This window comes from Motacilla alba, chromosome Z (genome assembly GCF_015832195.1).
Source record: "Motacilla alba alba isolate MOTALB_02 chromosome Z, Motacilla_alba_V1.0_pri, whole genome shotgun sequence".
In the NCBI taxonomy this organism is placed as follows: Eukaryota; Metazoa; Chordata; class Aves; order Passeriformes; family Motacillidae; genus Motacilla; species Motacilla alba.
This window is the reverse complement of record NC_052046.1, coordinates 38,465,103-38,480,985: the sequence shown is the minus strand read 5'-3', so window position 1 is coordinate 38,480,985 and position 15,883 is coordinate 38,465,103. Positions and strand designations below refer to the sequence as shown.

Here is a 15,883-nt window from a genome sequence, read left to right as displayed (position 1 = left end):
TAGAATGGAGAGTGGTTTCAGAGGTCTGAGCAGTGTAGTTTTTAAACTATACAATAACTAAGAAATTAGGTATTTTTGACATTCTTGAATCAGGACATTATTTTTTTTAGAAAATCAATAGTTTGCAAATACCAAAACTTTATCATTCCAGCTATAGTGAGCTACAAGCAACTGTCTTAGCAGATGTAAAGAACATATAAAGAATTGTTCTCACTGTTCTATGATAAGTCTAGTAATTTCTATGAAATTCCTGAAAGCTAGAGAGTCAACCTGAGAACATACTTAAAGGAAATTAAAACTGAGACCCTAAAGAGTATACCTTAATTCATTGTTCATGAAAGATTGCTGAAATGGTTTGCTTGTTTCCAGAGTGATTTCTCCTGTTAAAAATGACAAAAATCAGCCAAATACCTTCCTTCAGGACTGTTTTTCTTCTGTTTTTCATTAACTATTCCTGAGTTGCAAGATGACAAGCTGTAAATTGTGTAAATGACACTACTGGATCAAAGACTGCAGACAAGAATGCCCTCGAGTTTAAGAGATGATGTAAAATAGGAACTGCACAATGATAATTTCAGGGTAAGGAAATAATGAAAATGTTGTAGAAGCAGAGTAGAGTTGACATTGGAACGGACTTCTGAAGGTTGTCTGGTCCAATCTGTGCACTACTTGAAGCACTGTCACCTAGAGCAGGATGTCAGCATCTTTTTTAGGTTTTCAGTATCTTGAAGAATGGATACACCACATTGTGTTTGGGCAATGCTTTGATGTTTATTCACTCTTACAAACAGAAGAGTTTTTCCTGATATTTAAAGGGACTTTCCTGTTCTCCATTTTTGGTCATTGTCCTGCCCTTAGGCATCACTGAGATCAGCTCCATTTTCTCAACCCCTGCCCATCAGGTATTTACTTCGATAAAATATCCACTAAGCCTTCTCTTCTGTAGATTGAACAACACCAGTTCTCTCAGCCTTTCCCCACAGTATTCATCACTTACAAGGAATTCTCAAAAGAGTTTAAAAAATGTAACCACTTCCAACTAGCTTCCAAGAAAGATCCATAATCTCAAGGAAACTGAGGATATTATATAGCAATTGTCAGGTTAGCAGGTCATGCAGCAAAAATGCCTTGGAATGATGATGATGAAACAAATCAAAATCATGATCTCCCACTCAGTATGGCAAATTTGGAGTACACTGGGACTGCAGAAGAAATACTGGCTACTTGTAACGTGACGTTAAATTTAAAAGCCTCTTGAGACTAAAACAAATTTATTCAGACCCAGTCCAAATATGAGGCCCTCACTGCATGAGCAACAGTTTATAAATGGTTAATTATGGTACATGTGGTAATAGAAAGGTGCTTAATGCTACTCATGTAGCATTTTAAGCTACATGAGTAGTTTGATCCAAGATGTTTTTGGAAGGCATGGAGCTAGGAAATGTCAGGGAGCTGTCATGTTACTTGTTTATTGAGTGTGCCTCATGCCTCAATGTGGACTTAAAAAAGCTGTTGCAAGGTCTCAGCAGTGATAGTTTCTCTCAAATCAAGCCCAACTGTGGATATGGAAGAAAGAAAAATGAGAAAGCACAGTAAAAAATTCAACAAAATACTAAGGATGCTGATTTTCAGAAGAAATCTCCACTCTAGATGTAATTCTCCTGGAGACATTGTAGTATGGCTTAGAGGGAGCTTGTATTTAAATACAAACACAGTGCCTTTCCTGGAGATCACTGGAACCTTCAAAACAGTGAGAATACAGTTTGCTGCATGCATAGCACTCTTGAGGGCAGTGGTGTCTCCAAGCTCTATGGGATTTCTCTCATCTTTGCCTGAGATATGAAGTGTATGAGGCAGGACAAGGAAAGAAACCTACTTTTTTAGCCCCTCTATTTAAAGTGTGTGGACACATTACAGCGTAGCCTCTTTACATGAGGCAATTCTCCTTTTCTTACATGACATATACTCCTGGCCAAATACTTCAAGATGATCCAGCATGTCCTTGAGACTAGAAATGTCTGACTTACAGTGATGCATCTTCTCTGGCAAAAACCTTGTGAGGGGAGACTGCAACTTAGTGATTTTTCAAGAGGGAATAAAAAAATCAGCAATGGCTGTCACAGAAACACCATTAATTACCAGAAGTAATTTGAGCACTATGCATGAAGCTGAATCAGGGATGAGGCTTGGAAAAACTGTAGAATGTTTTGAGATATTATGCAAAACAAAAGTGCCAATAACAACAAAGACATAGTGAAGTGAAACAATTTATAATGCCATATATTGGAGAGGAATGGAGATGGAAAGGATGTGAACTGTCCTGTAGTTTGGTGATATGTATTGGACAGAACAAGCACTAATGCAAGTAAAAATTTATAGGACACAGCACTTGTATATCAGTATAATCCCCTTTTTTCAGCCTATACATAGAAATTCACTCCAGAGCAAGTATGATTTGTTTTTATAATTTCTTCCTGAAACACAGCCCTAATTACAGACATTCTTACAGTGCACATAATTCTGTGTAAATAACAACCTTTATCTGTGACCCTGCAGCTCCTCTGACAAGCATATATCCAAAACACAAGCATAAAGACAGAGCTAACTAGGTACTAGGAAGCTTTACTTCATTTCCTTCATTTGATGAATGATTAAATTAAAAATGCAAATCTTTTTCTGTCTCCAGCATTTCTTTAATTGATTATAACTCAACTTGCTTGTAAATCACCTGTGGTATTGAAACTTACTGCTTCCTCTATGATCTGGAACTTGACACTTCAGCATACTACAGTTAGACTTTCCTATTGGCTGCTGATCCAATTAAATCCCAGATGATTATAGGAAGTTGCTCAACTTAGTCAATCTTTTGCTAAGGATTTTCTAGGTTTATTATTATTTTTTACACTGCCTGGTTATTCATCAGGTACAAAGGTTGAAGAAAAACAAAGTGCTGTTTCACCATATTATTTCTTGTCAGTGCACTGAAAAATCTACACATGTGTACATATGATACCTCTCAGAAGCAACCAAAAGGTAAGACACTTGGCAAGTCTAATTCAAAATGCAGGCAAAGATTTATTACTGCAACTTTGTTGCTAGACTGGAAGCAAACACATCTCAAGGTACATTAAAATTTCAGGAATTAGTATGAACCTTGGACATGCTGAGCTGTTAAGTAAATTCTACTCCATTAAAAAGCTGGGGAACAGACTGTGAAAACCAGACCAATTCTATGAACACAACTACCTCCCCAGAAAAATAATTACATTATTTTTAAATCATATAGTTTTCAAAGTTCTCAGATGGAAATTTTTAAGAAAGCTCTTCTAATTACAGGGAAATATCAAAGTACTATTGCCAGTATATTGCCAGGCTAAGTCTCTTTTCAAAGCAGGTAGTTTAAGTAACAGCTCATAAAAACTGGTTCTAGTAAAATGCTAAACTGCAACTAAAATCACAGATTCTTTCCTGTGCTTTTACTGATTATATAGGTTCACACACACAAAATGCAGGCAGTCACATTTGTAAGAAATTCCTACTTTTTCAGGAGAAATTTAAGGAAGAGCCAGGAGTTATGTTTTGGACTTAGACATATATACAACTTAGATTTTTCAACTTGGTTGTTATTAACTTACAGATTAACATCAAAAACAATACTTAATATATTTTCCCATTCTATTTAAGAGAGTTCTTGACTTGTAATCTGGAAACTACAATAATACTATTAATCTGTATTTATAAGATGTATGTATAATTGCCAGGTTAAGTCCTGCTCTGTTTCTGAACTTCCAGGAAGCAGTATCTTTAAAGTACAAATACGCTGCAAGACCTAGATGTTAAAATGGTAATTTTGGGAGTTCTCAAAGTGCATCATGTCTTCCACTAACAATACACAAACTAGCTAAAAATCATGCAGGCCAGCAGTACCACCACTGAGAAGTGCAAAATTTAATACAGAACATAATTCCACAGGGTGCTGCTGCTAGCACTCCCTGTCCCTGCCACAGATAATGGCTAAATGGCAAAAGGTTTATGAACTCCCTCTGTATTCAGTATAAGTTTCAAACAGAAACAGAAATACACAATGGATCAGAGCATTTTAAGTGGCACTTATCTTCCTCTTCTTTCCAAGAAGTTATGAAATTTCCAGGCTGATTCAGTTTAGGTGAATAAGGTCAATCTGGCATGCAAATATATAGAAGTTATCAAATAGACTTAATAAGTTTGTTCTATGACCACATTTATTTCATTATGATCAGCAAAGGCCTTCGGCACTCATTTTAAGGACTGGTGGAGGTTTTGTAAATCTGACAGGCTGCCGATATTTAGCACTGTTTGTAATTAAACTTCCTCATGTAATTTCCCCCACTCTTTTCTGTTAAATTCAGTGAATGTTCTGTACAGCCCACTTTAAATAAGTATATTACACTTTACCTTTTGGGTTTCTATTACTTCACAAGACAGAAATCTGGCAAGGAGATACTAAGATTAACTTGACACCTTATCTTTTCAGGTGCTTAAGAAAAACTGGAAAAATTAAAGGTTAATGACATTTTACATAACATTTTCATTCAAGTATAATGAATGGCATAAACAGGGACTAACTTAACATCTCACAGATATGGAGTAATATTTCTGCTCAAAATTAACAGATACTACAAATAGTGTCAGATTCAAAGGCAATGACTGAGAGACCCTTTCTTTGAGAGATATTAATGTCACAGTAAATACCATTTACAGGGCCTTTCCTAACTTTCAAAAAATAAGGCTTGAATCTGTACAAGAATTCTGGCACTGGAGATTGAACTATGTTTACTTAGTTCCAAAGATCAGAACAACAACTATACCTCCATAACAGAAAAGCGCCGGTTTATGTTGTAGGTTATATTATGGACAAGAAAGAGATTAAAAGATTTATCTTTATCTTACTTATCTAAGTAAATATTCATAAAAATGCTTAGTAACTTACATAAGAATGTAAGAGAAATCTGACTGGAGAAACCAACAACTGTCTAGTAGAGCACTCTGCCTCTGTCACAGCAACAAGAGAAATTGTATGGGGAGAGCATGCAAGTATGAATACTTTCTGCAGTTTACTCCAATCATAGTCTCCCAGTACCCATAATTGCTTTAACAGGGATAATAATGAGTACAGCCCTGCCTATTTGTTTTATACATTTATGATACTTTTCTCTATTAACTTGTCTAATCAATCCCTTTTCTATTTGTTGATACAGTCTGCACATTGGATTTTAGGTTTGGCTCAATTAAGTGAAAGCTGAATTCATGAATTCTGATAACCCCTGGTTTTTTCAATTAATTTTACATTACAAAGTATTTATGTAGAACAAAATTTATTAAGCTATCATTGAAATAACTGTATCTATTAATTTGTTAAACTTCCACTAAAGAAGACACTGGTAATTATGGACTTGATATGCAAAAGTGTTTTTTTTTTACTAGGCAAATATGAAACTCTATTGGCTTGTGATCTGGGCTGGAACACTGTTTTTGAATCCAGTCATTGCTGACTGCAACATTACATCCCAAACTGTAAGTTTTACATTGATCTGAACTACCCTTACTTTTGAAAGATACACTTGAAGCAGAAGGCATTTTAAAAATTGTTTCATAAACATAAAAGTCCTGAAGAAAGAAATACAAAAATGTTAGTAAGAAGTGTTTTTCTGTGCAATGGACAATTAGCTGATGGTAGTCATTGTAAATGGGTGAATAACACCAAAACATATTTGAGATGATTTGTATCTCAAATTCTTCCAAACAACAGGAATGCTTCTTTACATATCTAAATAAATGTACTCTTTTCAGAAAACAAAAATATTTCAAGGTATTGAGAGCATAGACTCAAATCAGAAAATACTTTAGCTATGATAAACTTTAACACTGAAAACCAAAATGAAGTTAAGTGCTATAGCATACATATATATATAACAAATGTTTAGTTGAAGGTCTGCTCTGAAGATGTTATTTTAAATTAAGAGTAAACATAGATTTTTTTAAAAATACATTTTAGAAAGTATATTTTAATTCATTTACAGTCTTGAATAAATTTCCTCTATCACAGAATCACAGAATTTCTAGGTTGGAAGAGACCTTTAAGATCATCGAGTCCAACCCATGTTCTAACACCTCAACTAGATCATGGCACCAAGTGCCACATCCAGTCTTTTTTTAAACACATCCAGGGATGGTGACTCCACCACCTCCCTGGGCAGATGATTCCAGTATTTGACCACTCCTTCTGTGAAAAACTTCCTCCTTAACTCTAGCCTGTATCTCCCTTGAGACTGTGTCCTCTTGTTCTGTCTGTGGTTGCCCGGAGAAAGAGACCGACCCCCAGCTCACCACAGCCACCCTTCAGGAAGTTGAAGAGAGTGATAAGGTCACCTCTGAGTCTCCTTTTCTCCAGCCTAAACAACCCCAGCTCCCTCAGTCGTTCTTCATACAGCTTGTGTTCCAAGCCCCTCACCAGCCTCGTTGCTCTCCTTTGGACGTGCTCAAGCATCTCAACATCCTTCCTAAACTGAGGGGCCCAGAACTGGACACAGCACTCAAGGTGTGGCCTCACCAGAGCCGAGTACAGGGGAAGAATGACCTCCCTGCTCCTGCTGGCCACACTATTCCTGATACTGGCCAGGATGCCACTGGCCTTCTTGGCCACCTGGGCACACTGCTGGCTCATGTTCAGCCGACTGTCAACCAGCACCCCCAGGTCCCTTTCCACCTGAGCAGTGTCCAGCCACACCGTCCCCAGCCTATAATGTTGCAGGGGGTTATTGCGGCCAAAGTGCAGGACTCGGCACTTGGACTTACTGAACTTCATCCCATTAGATTCTGCCCATCCATCCAACCGTTCCAAGTCCCTTTGCAAAGCCCTCCGTCCCTCTAACAGATCGACACACGCTCCCAGCTTAGTGTCATCTGCAAATTTACTAATGAAAGACTCAACACCCTCATCCATGTCATCAATAAAAATATTAAACAGAACTGGCCCCAGCACAAACTCCTGAGGGACACCACTGGTGACTGGCCGCCAGCTGGATGCAGTACCACTCACCACCACCCTCTGGGCTTGGCCATGCAGCCAGTTCCTAATCCAGCACAGAGTGCTCCTATCCAAGCCACGGGCTGCCAGCTTATCTAGGAGTATGCTGTGGGAGACAGTGTCTATGATAACTTCTTTCCAGATTATGTAGGAAAGGAATTCTTTTTTTACCCAACAAATAATACATTCCAAATAGTAATTCCAAAATGGTATGACAAACTGGTTGCATTTTGGATGACCATCACATAAAGACCCATGCATCTAAGCACAGAGCTCAGCACTAAGTCCTCTGGAACATCAGGTCTCTAGACACTAGGAGGATTCATTCCACTCTCTTACCAGACCATGAGTTAATTAAGAAAGATGTAAATATAACTTAATGAAGAGCAATATAACCTTTCTTTTAAAGTGACAGCATTAAAAAATAGAAGATAGTTTTCTCTTGCCTTTAAGAGTCCTCACTGAGACATCATCTTTAGTAGACATTTCTATGGTATTTAATTGTTATTCTCTTTTTTCAACAGGTTGCTTGTGAGGAGTCTGCAAAGAACCTCTTTAATATGTCCCTCAACCTTTTTCAAAACATTACTAAATTAAGCCTCAAAACCAATAAAATCACTTTAGAAGATGATGACAAAGAGATTCTTGGACGTTTTATTAACCTCACTGAACTTCATCTGAATGAAAACAACATTACTACATTGAACAATAACAGCTTCTACAATCTGAAAAATCTCATAACTCTGGATATTAGCAACAACTGTATTAGCACAGTTCATAAAGCAGCATTTGCAGGATTAAATCAACTCTCAGTGTTGGATCTATCCTATAACAAGATTGCTCAACTGGATTCAGATACATTTACTTCTCTAGAAAGTCTGACAGTTTTAAATCTACAGTATAATTTTCTGAAATATTTTCATATAAAATCATCTTTTAAACTAACTAAAATTGTTTTAGCTGGAAACCCATGGATCTGTTCCTGTGACCTCCTTGACTTACAGATATGGCTTACTGCCTCCAATGTGACATTGGGTAAGTTTCGGTAAGAGCAGCATTTAGTATTTATTTTTTTTTTTACAACAAATAACTTCACTTGCATTTTTTTTTTCTGATGTGGATAAAATCAACCATGAATTTACCCATATTATGCTGTAATACAATAGCTATCCATGGGATTTTTTTTTTAAAGTGCCAAAAAATTACCAGCATCTCATAGCCTTTTCACTGCTCACATTCACAGAAAATGAAAGCAACACTACATGTACATTCCCAAACATGGAAAAAATCTCCATCAAGATGGCAGCTATCCAACCAGCTGACTGCAAAATTGAAAACACTCCTTTAGAAAACACTGTAACTTCCACTCCTGCTGTTAATCTTAGAAGTAGTGCCTTAACAGCTCTGACTCCAAACAACATCACCGAAAACAATGGAACTCATGCAGGTAATACACAGATATTTCACTTTGCTGCTTATGAGATGTTTGATTTGTTGTTCAATGACTTTATACTGTTTTGCATCCCTAATACACTCTGACTCTTCCATAAAAGCTACAGCCACAGAGCAGGCATATTTCCATGTCCTGGTAGACAGTCACAGACATCACAGTGAATGTTAAGGTCTACTAAGTGTTCAAAACAGACAAACCCCACAAATCTCAAATGATACTAAAAATGATGATGAAATTTCAAAGCCCTAAAATTTGGATAACTGTCTAGATCTCTGCCTAACAGAAATAGGGAAGAAACTTTCAAAAAAAATTTGTTTTTTCCAAACTAACTGCTTTCTAGATGTAGTTGTCCTTCTAAAGCATGATAGCATGAACTTACAGATTTTACTTCCATCCTAACTGTGCTCAGTATAAAGGATGTGAATGTGCCTGTTACACATTCTCTGGAAATTTCAGTGGCAGTCTCCAGGTTTCAATGTTAATCTTACATGTCAGTAAACTCTTTCATCCTGAAATGCTTTACTTCTTTCTTCTGGCTAAAGCAAGAAAATTATCTACAGATATCTACACAAATTATAAGCTTACCACTGTGACACATTTCTTTAGCTGTACCACCTTATAATTTATTTTAGGATAGTGGCCAGCACACAAAAGCAGCTTCTAGATAAAGACTGCTGGCAACTACAGTTTACTGAAATTTTTATTAATAAAGAAGCACAACTGAAAGGATATGCCAAACAAAAGGCATGATATTTTAGGGTTCAGGCATCATCATCATATAAAAAGTAAAGCCTGGGAAATAGAACTTGAAGCTAATTACTCATAATTTTTCCCCAAAGGCTAATCTTGGAATTTAACTTTCGGAAAAAAAAAAATTATATGTATTTATTATTTTTATCATTTATATGCCCCCAGAGCTTTGTCTTTGAAATAGACTTTGAAACAATTATTTTTTATAAATATGCAAGGTAGATTTATACTGCTAGGAAATATATGATGCACATACATTATGAGTCTCTGCAATGTTACTGACTCCCTAACAACAAAGCAACAACAAATCTCTGGAGACACTCAGTCATTCCCCTATCAATATTTACTTTGTGAGTTTTCAATTTAACTATGAAAAAAATCATACTTGAGTTCTTGCTAGTATTCCTCATGAAGATTACTCTTTTTTTTCCTGTTTTTTAAAGAGTTACCACTTGTTGGCAAAAGTTGGACCTTCCTAGCAGGTGTCCTAGGGTTCGTCCTAGGCACTACATTCCTGATTTTTACTGCTGTAAAATGCCCGGCATGGTATCACTACTTGATCAGCTACCATCACAGTCGTCTAGAAGAAAATGACTCAGAGATGTTTGAACATGAGTTCTCAGCTGATATGAGTCCTTCTCCTTCAATATTGGGCACAAGCAGTGAAGAACCCATTGTAGTATTTGAGAAAGTTCATGCACGTGGAGATGAAGAAGATGGATTTATTGAGGATAAATACATAGATATTTATGTAAATGAGAAGCATTAATGTCTTAAACAATGGATGTTGAACTGACATTTCAAAAATGTAGTACACTTGTACTTTAATTTTATGCTTTATTACATGCAATACAGAATGAAGATATGAAGTCTATCTCCTTTCCTCTTGCCAAATCCTTAACAAGATTTTGCTGCATCAATCATGAAGTTAAAAAAATGGGGTCATATGCATGCATTATTGGCACAACAAATACTTCAAAACTTGCAAAAAATAATCATAATCCATTTTTTTATAAAAATGTATTTGGCTACTTATATTGGGGGGCTTACTATATATTCTTTAACATGAACAAAGCAGCAGGTGAAGTTGTCATAATCATTAATGCTTTCATTGTGAACAAGTCTAGAAGAGAAAAATAATTTCTCTAAAATGCTGAAGCAGACCACAGCCAGACTGGGGGCTGGCTCCAAATCAATGCAGTAACGGTTCTGAAGTCTATTAGGCAAAACTAACACAATCAGAGAATGGAGCATTTGGGTATTTTTTTACCCAAATTAGCAGAGCAAGAAAGACCAACTGTTGTATTCCCAAAAATGTGTATGTACAGTGCAATGACAAATTACCCTTACTGCATTGCTCCTGAATCAAGTATTTTCTCTTCATATTTTCTTAACACTTAAAAATTGATTCAGGGTGGAATAGACACACTTGTGAGCTGTTGAAATCTACAGTATTAATACAATGTGACATTATTAACTGGTAAATTTGTTGCTTTGGAGTGGTTATTGATACATAAAATCTCATTGCTGAGACAGCTTTCATTGGCAACAAGCAGGATTGCACAGCCTTCTCCTGCACCTCTCTTGTGCTTAAATTAACTACCTCAAAAACTCACCCTCTCAGCCTATCACTACACAAGCCATTTTCATGGCTTACAAATTCTTATTTCAAGCACCTCACCATCCTCATCTTTCCCTCTGCACAAGCCTACATTACTAGCCAAGCAAAGGTCTAGTTCCCATTCCTGCTTGCTTTCTTCACTCCACTGCTCCACAACAAAACTCCCAAAACTTGACAGCAGACTGCGAAAAGACAGGAGTCTCTACTGCCACTTAACTCGTCCCAGATGGCAGGGCAATTATCCTCAGAAGAGTAACTAGAGTTTAACGCTAGGAACTCCAACATATCATCTTCAAATTGTTCAGGTATCACTTGTGATATGCATTGCACTGGTAGGGTAACATGTAACACCTCAATTTTCGCAAGCTGAGTTATGAGAAGTTGAGTTATTAAAAAATGAAAAACATACACTTAATGTACTTACGCTTGTCTTTCTGTGAAAATTTTATCTATATTCTGAGTGTCTCGGTCATTCTGAACCTTTAACTTAAAAAAAATAAAAAAATTTAAATACAATCAAGTTTGCAATAAATCATGGAATCATATAGGTTGGAAAATGCCTCTTAATATCATCAACACTAACCCTTAACTCACTACTGACAAGTCCACCATTAAACCACAACAACATGTACATATCTTTTAAATACTTCCAGAGAAATTGATTCACCTACTATTTCTGTGGGATCTTTTCCGGAAACACTTACTAATATACCGTTTAAAACTACACAGATGGGATGAAAAGCATTCTTCTCTTTATGACACAGACATTTTACCTTTATTATTCAACCAAATGCAAGCAAAAAAAAAAAGTTGTTTTGACCAAGAAATATTCAGGTCATTTTTCAAGTTACCAAAACAACCTTTACTGAAACTTTTGATCGTAGACAAATTGATCACAAGAAATAAAATATGCATAATGCCATTCATGCCTTAACACTTTGAGGCTGTATTAAATAAGCCTCAAAAATAAATAAGAAGTCAAAGGAAGAACAAAACTCTTTGATTTTGTGGTGGCTATGTCAGAGAATTATAAAAATATTTAATATTTTTTACATTGGAGACATTTAAAAGGCAGAAGACAAAAGGGAACTTAATGTCCAGAAGACCAGGCAGCTTTACAAGGCAGTGCAGTCTGCTTAAATTTGCCTCCCTAAGACTAGAGTTGTGTGCTCCCAAAAAAATAAAAAAGAGAATTTAATACTCATAATTTGGGGTGATAATACCTTTTGCAAATGTAACTCACAGAAAGCTATTATGGGACAGTTAACACAAGACTTGAGGCAATTGTCTTAATGCTAACATGTTGCCAACATTATGAATAATTTAACTGGAAAAAATGGCTAAGTTTTAAGTCAGTGTTATGCTTTTTTATATATGTCACACATTCAAAGCATGAAGAAAGTAACACAGCATTTCACTGTTGAAGTATAGCAAATATCCTAATTCTTACCATATTGTAATCACGGATCACTTCTGCCATATCTGTACTGGTGTTAAGTATATCCACAACCTGAAACAACAAAGAATTCCAACCTGTTACTGCTCTCCTATTCTTAAAGAAAAAAAAAATCAGACAAAAGGTTCATAAAAACAGCAAATTTTGGTTATTGCAATTGGAAAAAACAATTTGGCAATCTGAATAGATTAGATGTCATTTTTAGAAATAATCGTTGTTATATGTTGCTGTTCTAAGCACTGAAATATTACACAGCACCAGTTTCTTTCTCCTAATGTATAGTACACTTTTTGTTTTCCTCTATTTCCATCTCTTTCCAGTAACTGAATAAAGGCAGCATTAACCAGTAAATTTTCACACAGAAATGTCAAAAACTGATTTAGAATAAAGCAAAAGCAGCAAGAGAATAAATAAGAGCATTCAGTCAAAATTTTACAGCAGCATACCATGTTGTAGTCTGCTAGTTGACCTTGAAAATCTTTGATTTCAGCAGCTAAAGCCTCTGCCCTAAATATGAAACAAAAAGTCAAACTTCAGATGGTAAGATTTGTACATGTAAAAATAAAATATTGGAAAAAAACCCTATTCACTGATTCCTTGAAGCCTGCCCAATACTTGAAAACAGTCTTGTGACTTAGAAAGTTAGCACTGCATTAGCTGCAATACATCTCACCGTTTTTCATAGGACAAATAGACAGATTTCTCTTGCTTGTACATTTCTATTTCTTCCTGCAGCTTGTTAATTTCTGTTGTAAGTTCATTTGTTTTACTTCTGAAAAAAAAAAAGAAAAAAGAATCATTAACATTTGGATATTCAACTAAAGCACAACTAAAACAGTAAACATATTTTACGATAGGAGATTTGCAATTAGTATCTGTCACACTGCACTTCGTTTCAACTCAGCACTTCTAAGAAGAGGTAAGTGTAGAAAAAAGCAAAATGGTTGTATCAGATAAAGTCTTAAGTAGCTGGTGGAAAACCATGGTATGAAATAAAATGTTTTAATTAGCTTTTTGTCTCTGCTGGTAAAACAGATGTGGAAATAAAAAAACCACAGTGTAATTTCACAGAATGTGGGTACCATCCATATTTAAAATTACATATTTTAGGACTAATTATTCAAAAGTGTAATATGAGGAACTGATAAAATCCTGCATGCAATAGTTTGCACAAGGTCTTGCCTTTGTCATTGCTAGCTGAATGTATAATCCAAGCAAACCATGTGAAATGTAAATAAAAAATTTTTGTTTTGCAATGCTACTTGTTACAAATGGAGCTATCAGACCTAATAAACATTGGAGGTGGAAACTCAGAATCAGTGACCCTCCCCTTACTAACTGTGAGAGAGCATTTAACTTAGCAAGCCTAACAACAAAAGCTCAAGGGAATCTACTTCCTTTCTTCCTACAGAATATCTACATGGAAAATAATCTCCACTTTTACAGCAGCACTCCTATAAAAGTTCATTATAAGTGAACACCACTTATTGCATGCTATTTTCAAGCTTCCACTCTGTGTATGAAACGGAACAGACCATTAAATGTATGTTGTTAAGACATACCTCAGCACTCCAAGGTAGTATGTTTTATCCAGTATCTGTCTCTGAGGACCTGATAAAAGAAAGCAATATGCTATTTTGTTTAAAAATCCCTAATTTAGATGAACTGTGAATTAGGAAAACAATCTGCAAAATTTACATTACAATATGTACAACTAATACCTTTTAGTGTCCCTATATAGTTATTATGTAATTTTTAAATGAAGACATTTTTGGACTGCCACGAAGATAAACATTACTAATTCAAATATACAAATAGTTACTACATAATAGACAATTTTAAGTATTCTGTAGTCATGGAACAAGACATAACAATCTTGTTCTATTCTTTTGAATTATTTTTAAAGACAGCTCAGTTATACAAAAATGCATATCTTCTTTGGCTACCAAGACTAATGACAGAAAGAGGGATGCTTTAATTTTCTCTTTATTTTTGCTCCTCTTTTTAATCACAGCTCTTCACTCTGCAATTTACACAATGATGAAAAGCTTTCCTTTAAAAACCTAAATATTCTTTCAAAATGTTTGCAGACATCTGGAGGGCTATTTTCAGTATAAAATACCTTTCATTGCAGTTTTTATTCCACTTAACCCCTGTTGAGTCACTGGACGGTCTGCAACTTTAATCTGAGATGATAAAACTCCTCCAGGAGTCAAAGAACCACCACGAGAACCAGGTCTTGCTGTACTAGGAGGCATCTATTAAAAAAAAAAACAAATGAAAAAGCTACCAAGTCTGAATTATGACTTTATTATCCTCAAGCAATTGCAAAAGCAGTTAAAAACTTCAGTTAGTCTCTACACTCTCTGTAGGAATCTTCTAGCATTTAAATCTCTTCAGGGAAGCAAAGCTTCAGATGAATATCTGCTGTAAAAGGTAAGGGATTGCTTTTGAGCAGCTGTTCATTGTTCCATCTATCTGCAACATTAATGCTATGTACGTCTCCCAGGTGAACTCTGCATGCTGGATGTTCCTGATCCTCTCCAGAAAAGGTTAGCAAAACTTTATACAAAACTGAAATCTTGCATTCTTCTTAAAAAAGAACTTGTCCTGACTCTGGTCTTGGCACTAAAAAAATAACAATAGAAAAAAAAAAGAAAAAAATCTAAGTACATAAAAATTAACGATGTATTTTTAATATTTTCTAACATACCGCTGTTCCTATTCTGCCTGCTGACGGAGTCCTTGATGAAGAGGCAGGCCTCGATGAAGAGGTCAGTCCTATTCCTGCTCTTGAAGCAGAACGAGCTGTGGGAGGTCTGTTACCGCTGGCCATATTCGTTTCCTTTTTAACTTCTCTCTGGTAAAAAAAGAAATCATCCTTTGATTTGCACAAGGTCCTTAAAACCATGAGAAACCGACTGTTTAAAGCATAACCCTTATTAGAATGTTATGGGGGGCTGGTTTTGGTTTTATTAATCTGCAAAGTACTTCTTTACTGGATGGTACGAGACAGCGGCAGGGCTCAGGAAGGACCACTTAACGCAAGCTGAGGCAGCAGTCTCTTCTCAGTGTTTAGTGAGGTCTCAGCTTAAGTCTTGTGGCATTTATTGTTCCAGTATCTTAATGCAAATCTTTAATGAAACAAACCGGAAGCGAGCAACTGGCGCAAATACTCATTCCGATTATTTACAGATGGTCCGTAAGCCATCACCCATCACTACAGCAATCCCAAACTGCGCTATCCCTGACAAACCCCGCTAACTTGCGCCACCCCCGAAGGAGCCCATCCCAGCCGCACAGCAGCGCAGAGCCAGCGCCGCGGCCGCCCGGGAGGGCCCTGTCTCCTCACCGCGCCCCTCAGCCGCCATCGGCCCACGGGCAGCGCCACCGTATCGCAGCAACCGCTCGCGCGGATATCGCGATGGCCGCAAATCTCGCTCCAGCCTGCCGTGTCTGCCGTAGACTACGACTCCCAGAAGGCCTGGCGAGGTAAGAGCAGCGGCGCAACAACTGCGTGCAGCGCGATGCTTGCCG

At 36.5% G+C, this 15,883-nt stretch overlaps 2 protein-coding genes across 5 annotated transcripts in view; one reads left to right on the top strand and one right to left on the bottom strand.

The window, feature by feature from the left end:
* The window catches only part of IFT74 (intraflagellar transport 74), a 36,985-nt gene extending 21,147 nt beyond the window's left edge, over positions 1 to 15,838 (bottom strand). Inside the window, exons 1-8 of one of the 4 annotated variants that reach the window (XM_038123349.1) lie at positions 15,699 to 15,838; positions 15,060 to 15,206; positions 14,469 to 14,604; positions 13,909 to 13,957; positions 13,020 to 13,118; positions 12,793 to 12,853; positions 12,341 to 12,400; positions 11,315 to 11,376 (exon numbers count right to left, since the gene is read on the bottom strand). In XM_038123349.1, coding sequence (XP_037979277.1) covers positions 11,315 to 11,376; positions 12,341 to 12,400; positions 12,793 to 12,853; positions 13,020 to 13,118; positions 13,909 to 13,957; positions 14,469 to 14,604; positions 15,060 to 15,182 — 590 coding nt within the window. In that variant the 5' untranslated portion in view covers positions 15,183 to 15,206; positions 15,699 to 15,838. The other 3 variants (XM_038123348.1, XM_038123347.1, XM_038123350.1) reach the window with 3 other exon arrangements.
* On the top strand, positions 391 to 12,534 carry LRRC19 (leucine rich repeat containing 19). Its single transcript, XM_038123351.1, has 5 exons — positions 391 to 3,033; positions 5,464 to 5,553; positions 7,591 to 8,101; positions 8,310 to 8,513; positions 9,713 to 12,534. The coding sequence occupies exons 1-5, from the start codon at positions 3,007 to 3,009 to the stop codon at positions 10,036 to 10,038; spliced, it is 1,158 nt and encodes a 385-aa protein (XP_037979279.1). The 5' UTR covers positions 391 to 3,006; the 3' UTR covers positions 10,039 to 12,534.
* Positions 15,839 to 15,883: the final 45 nt, after the last annotated feature.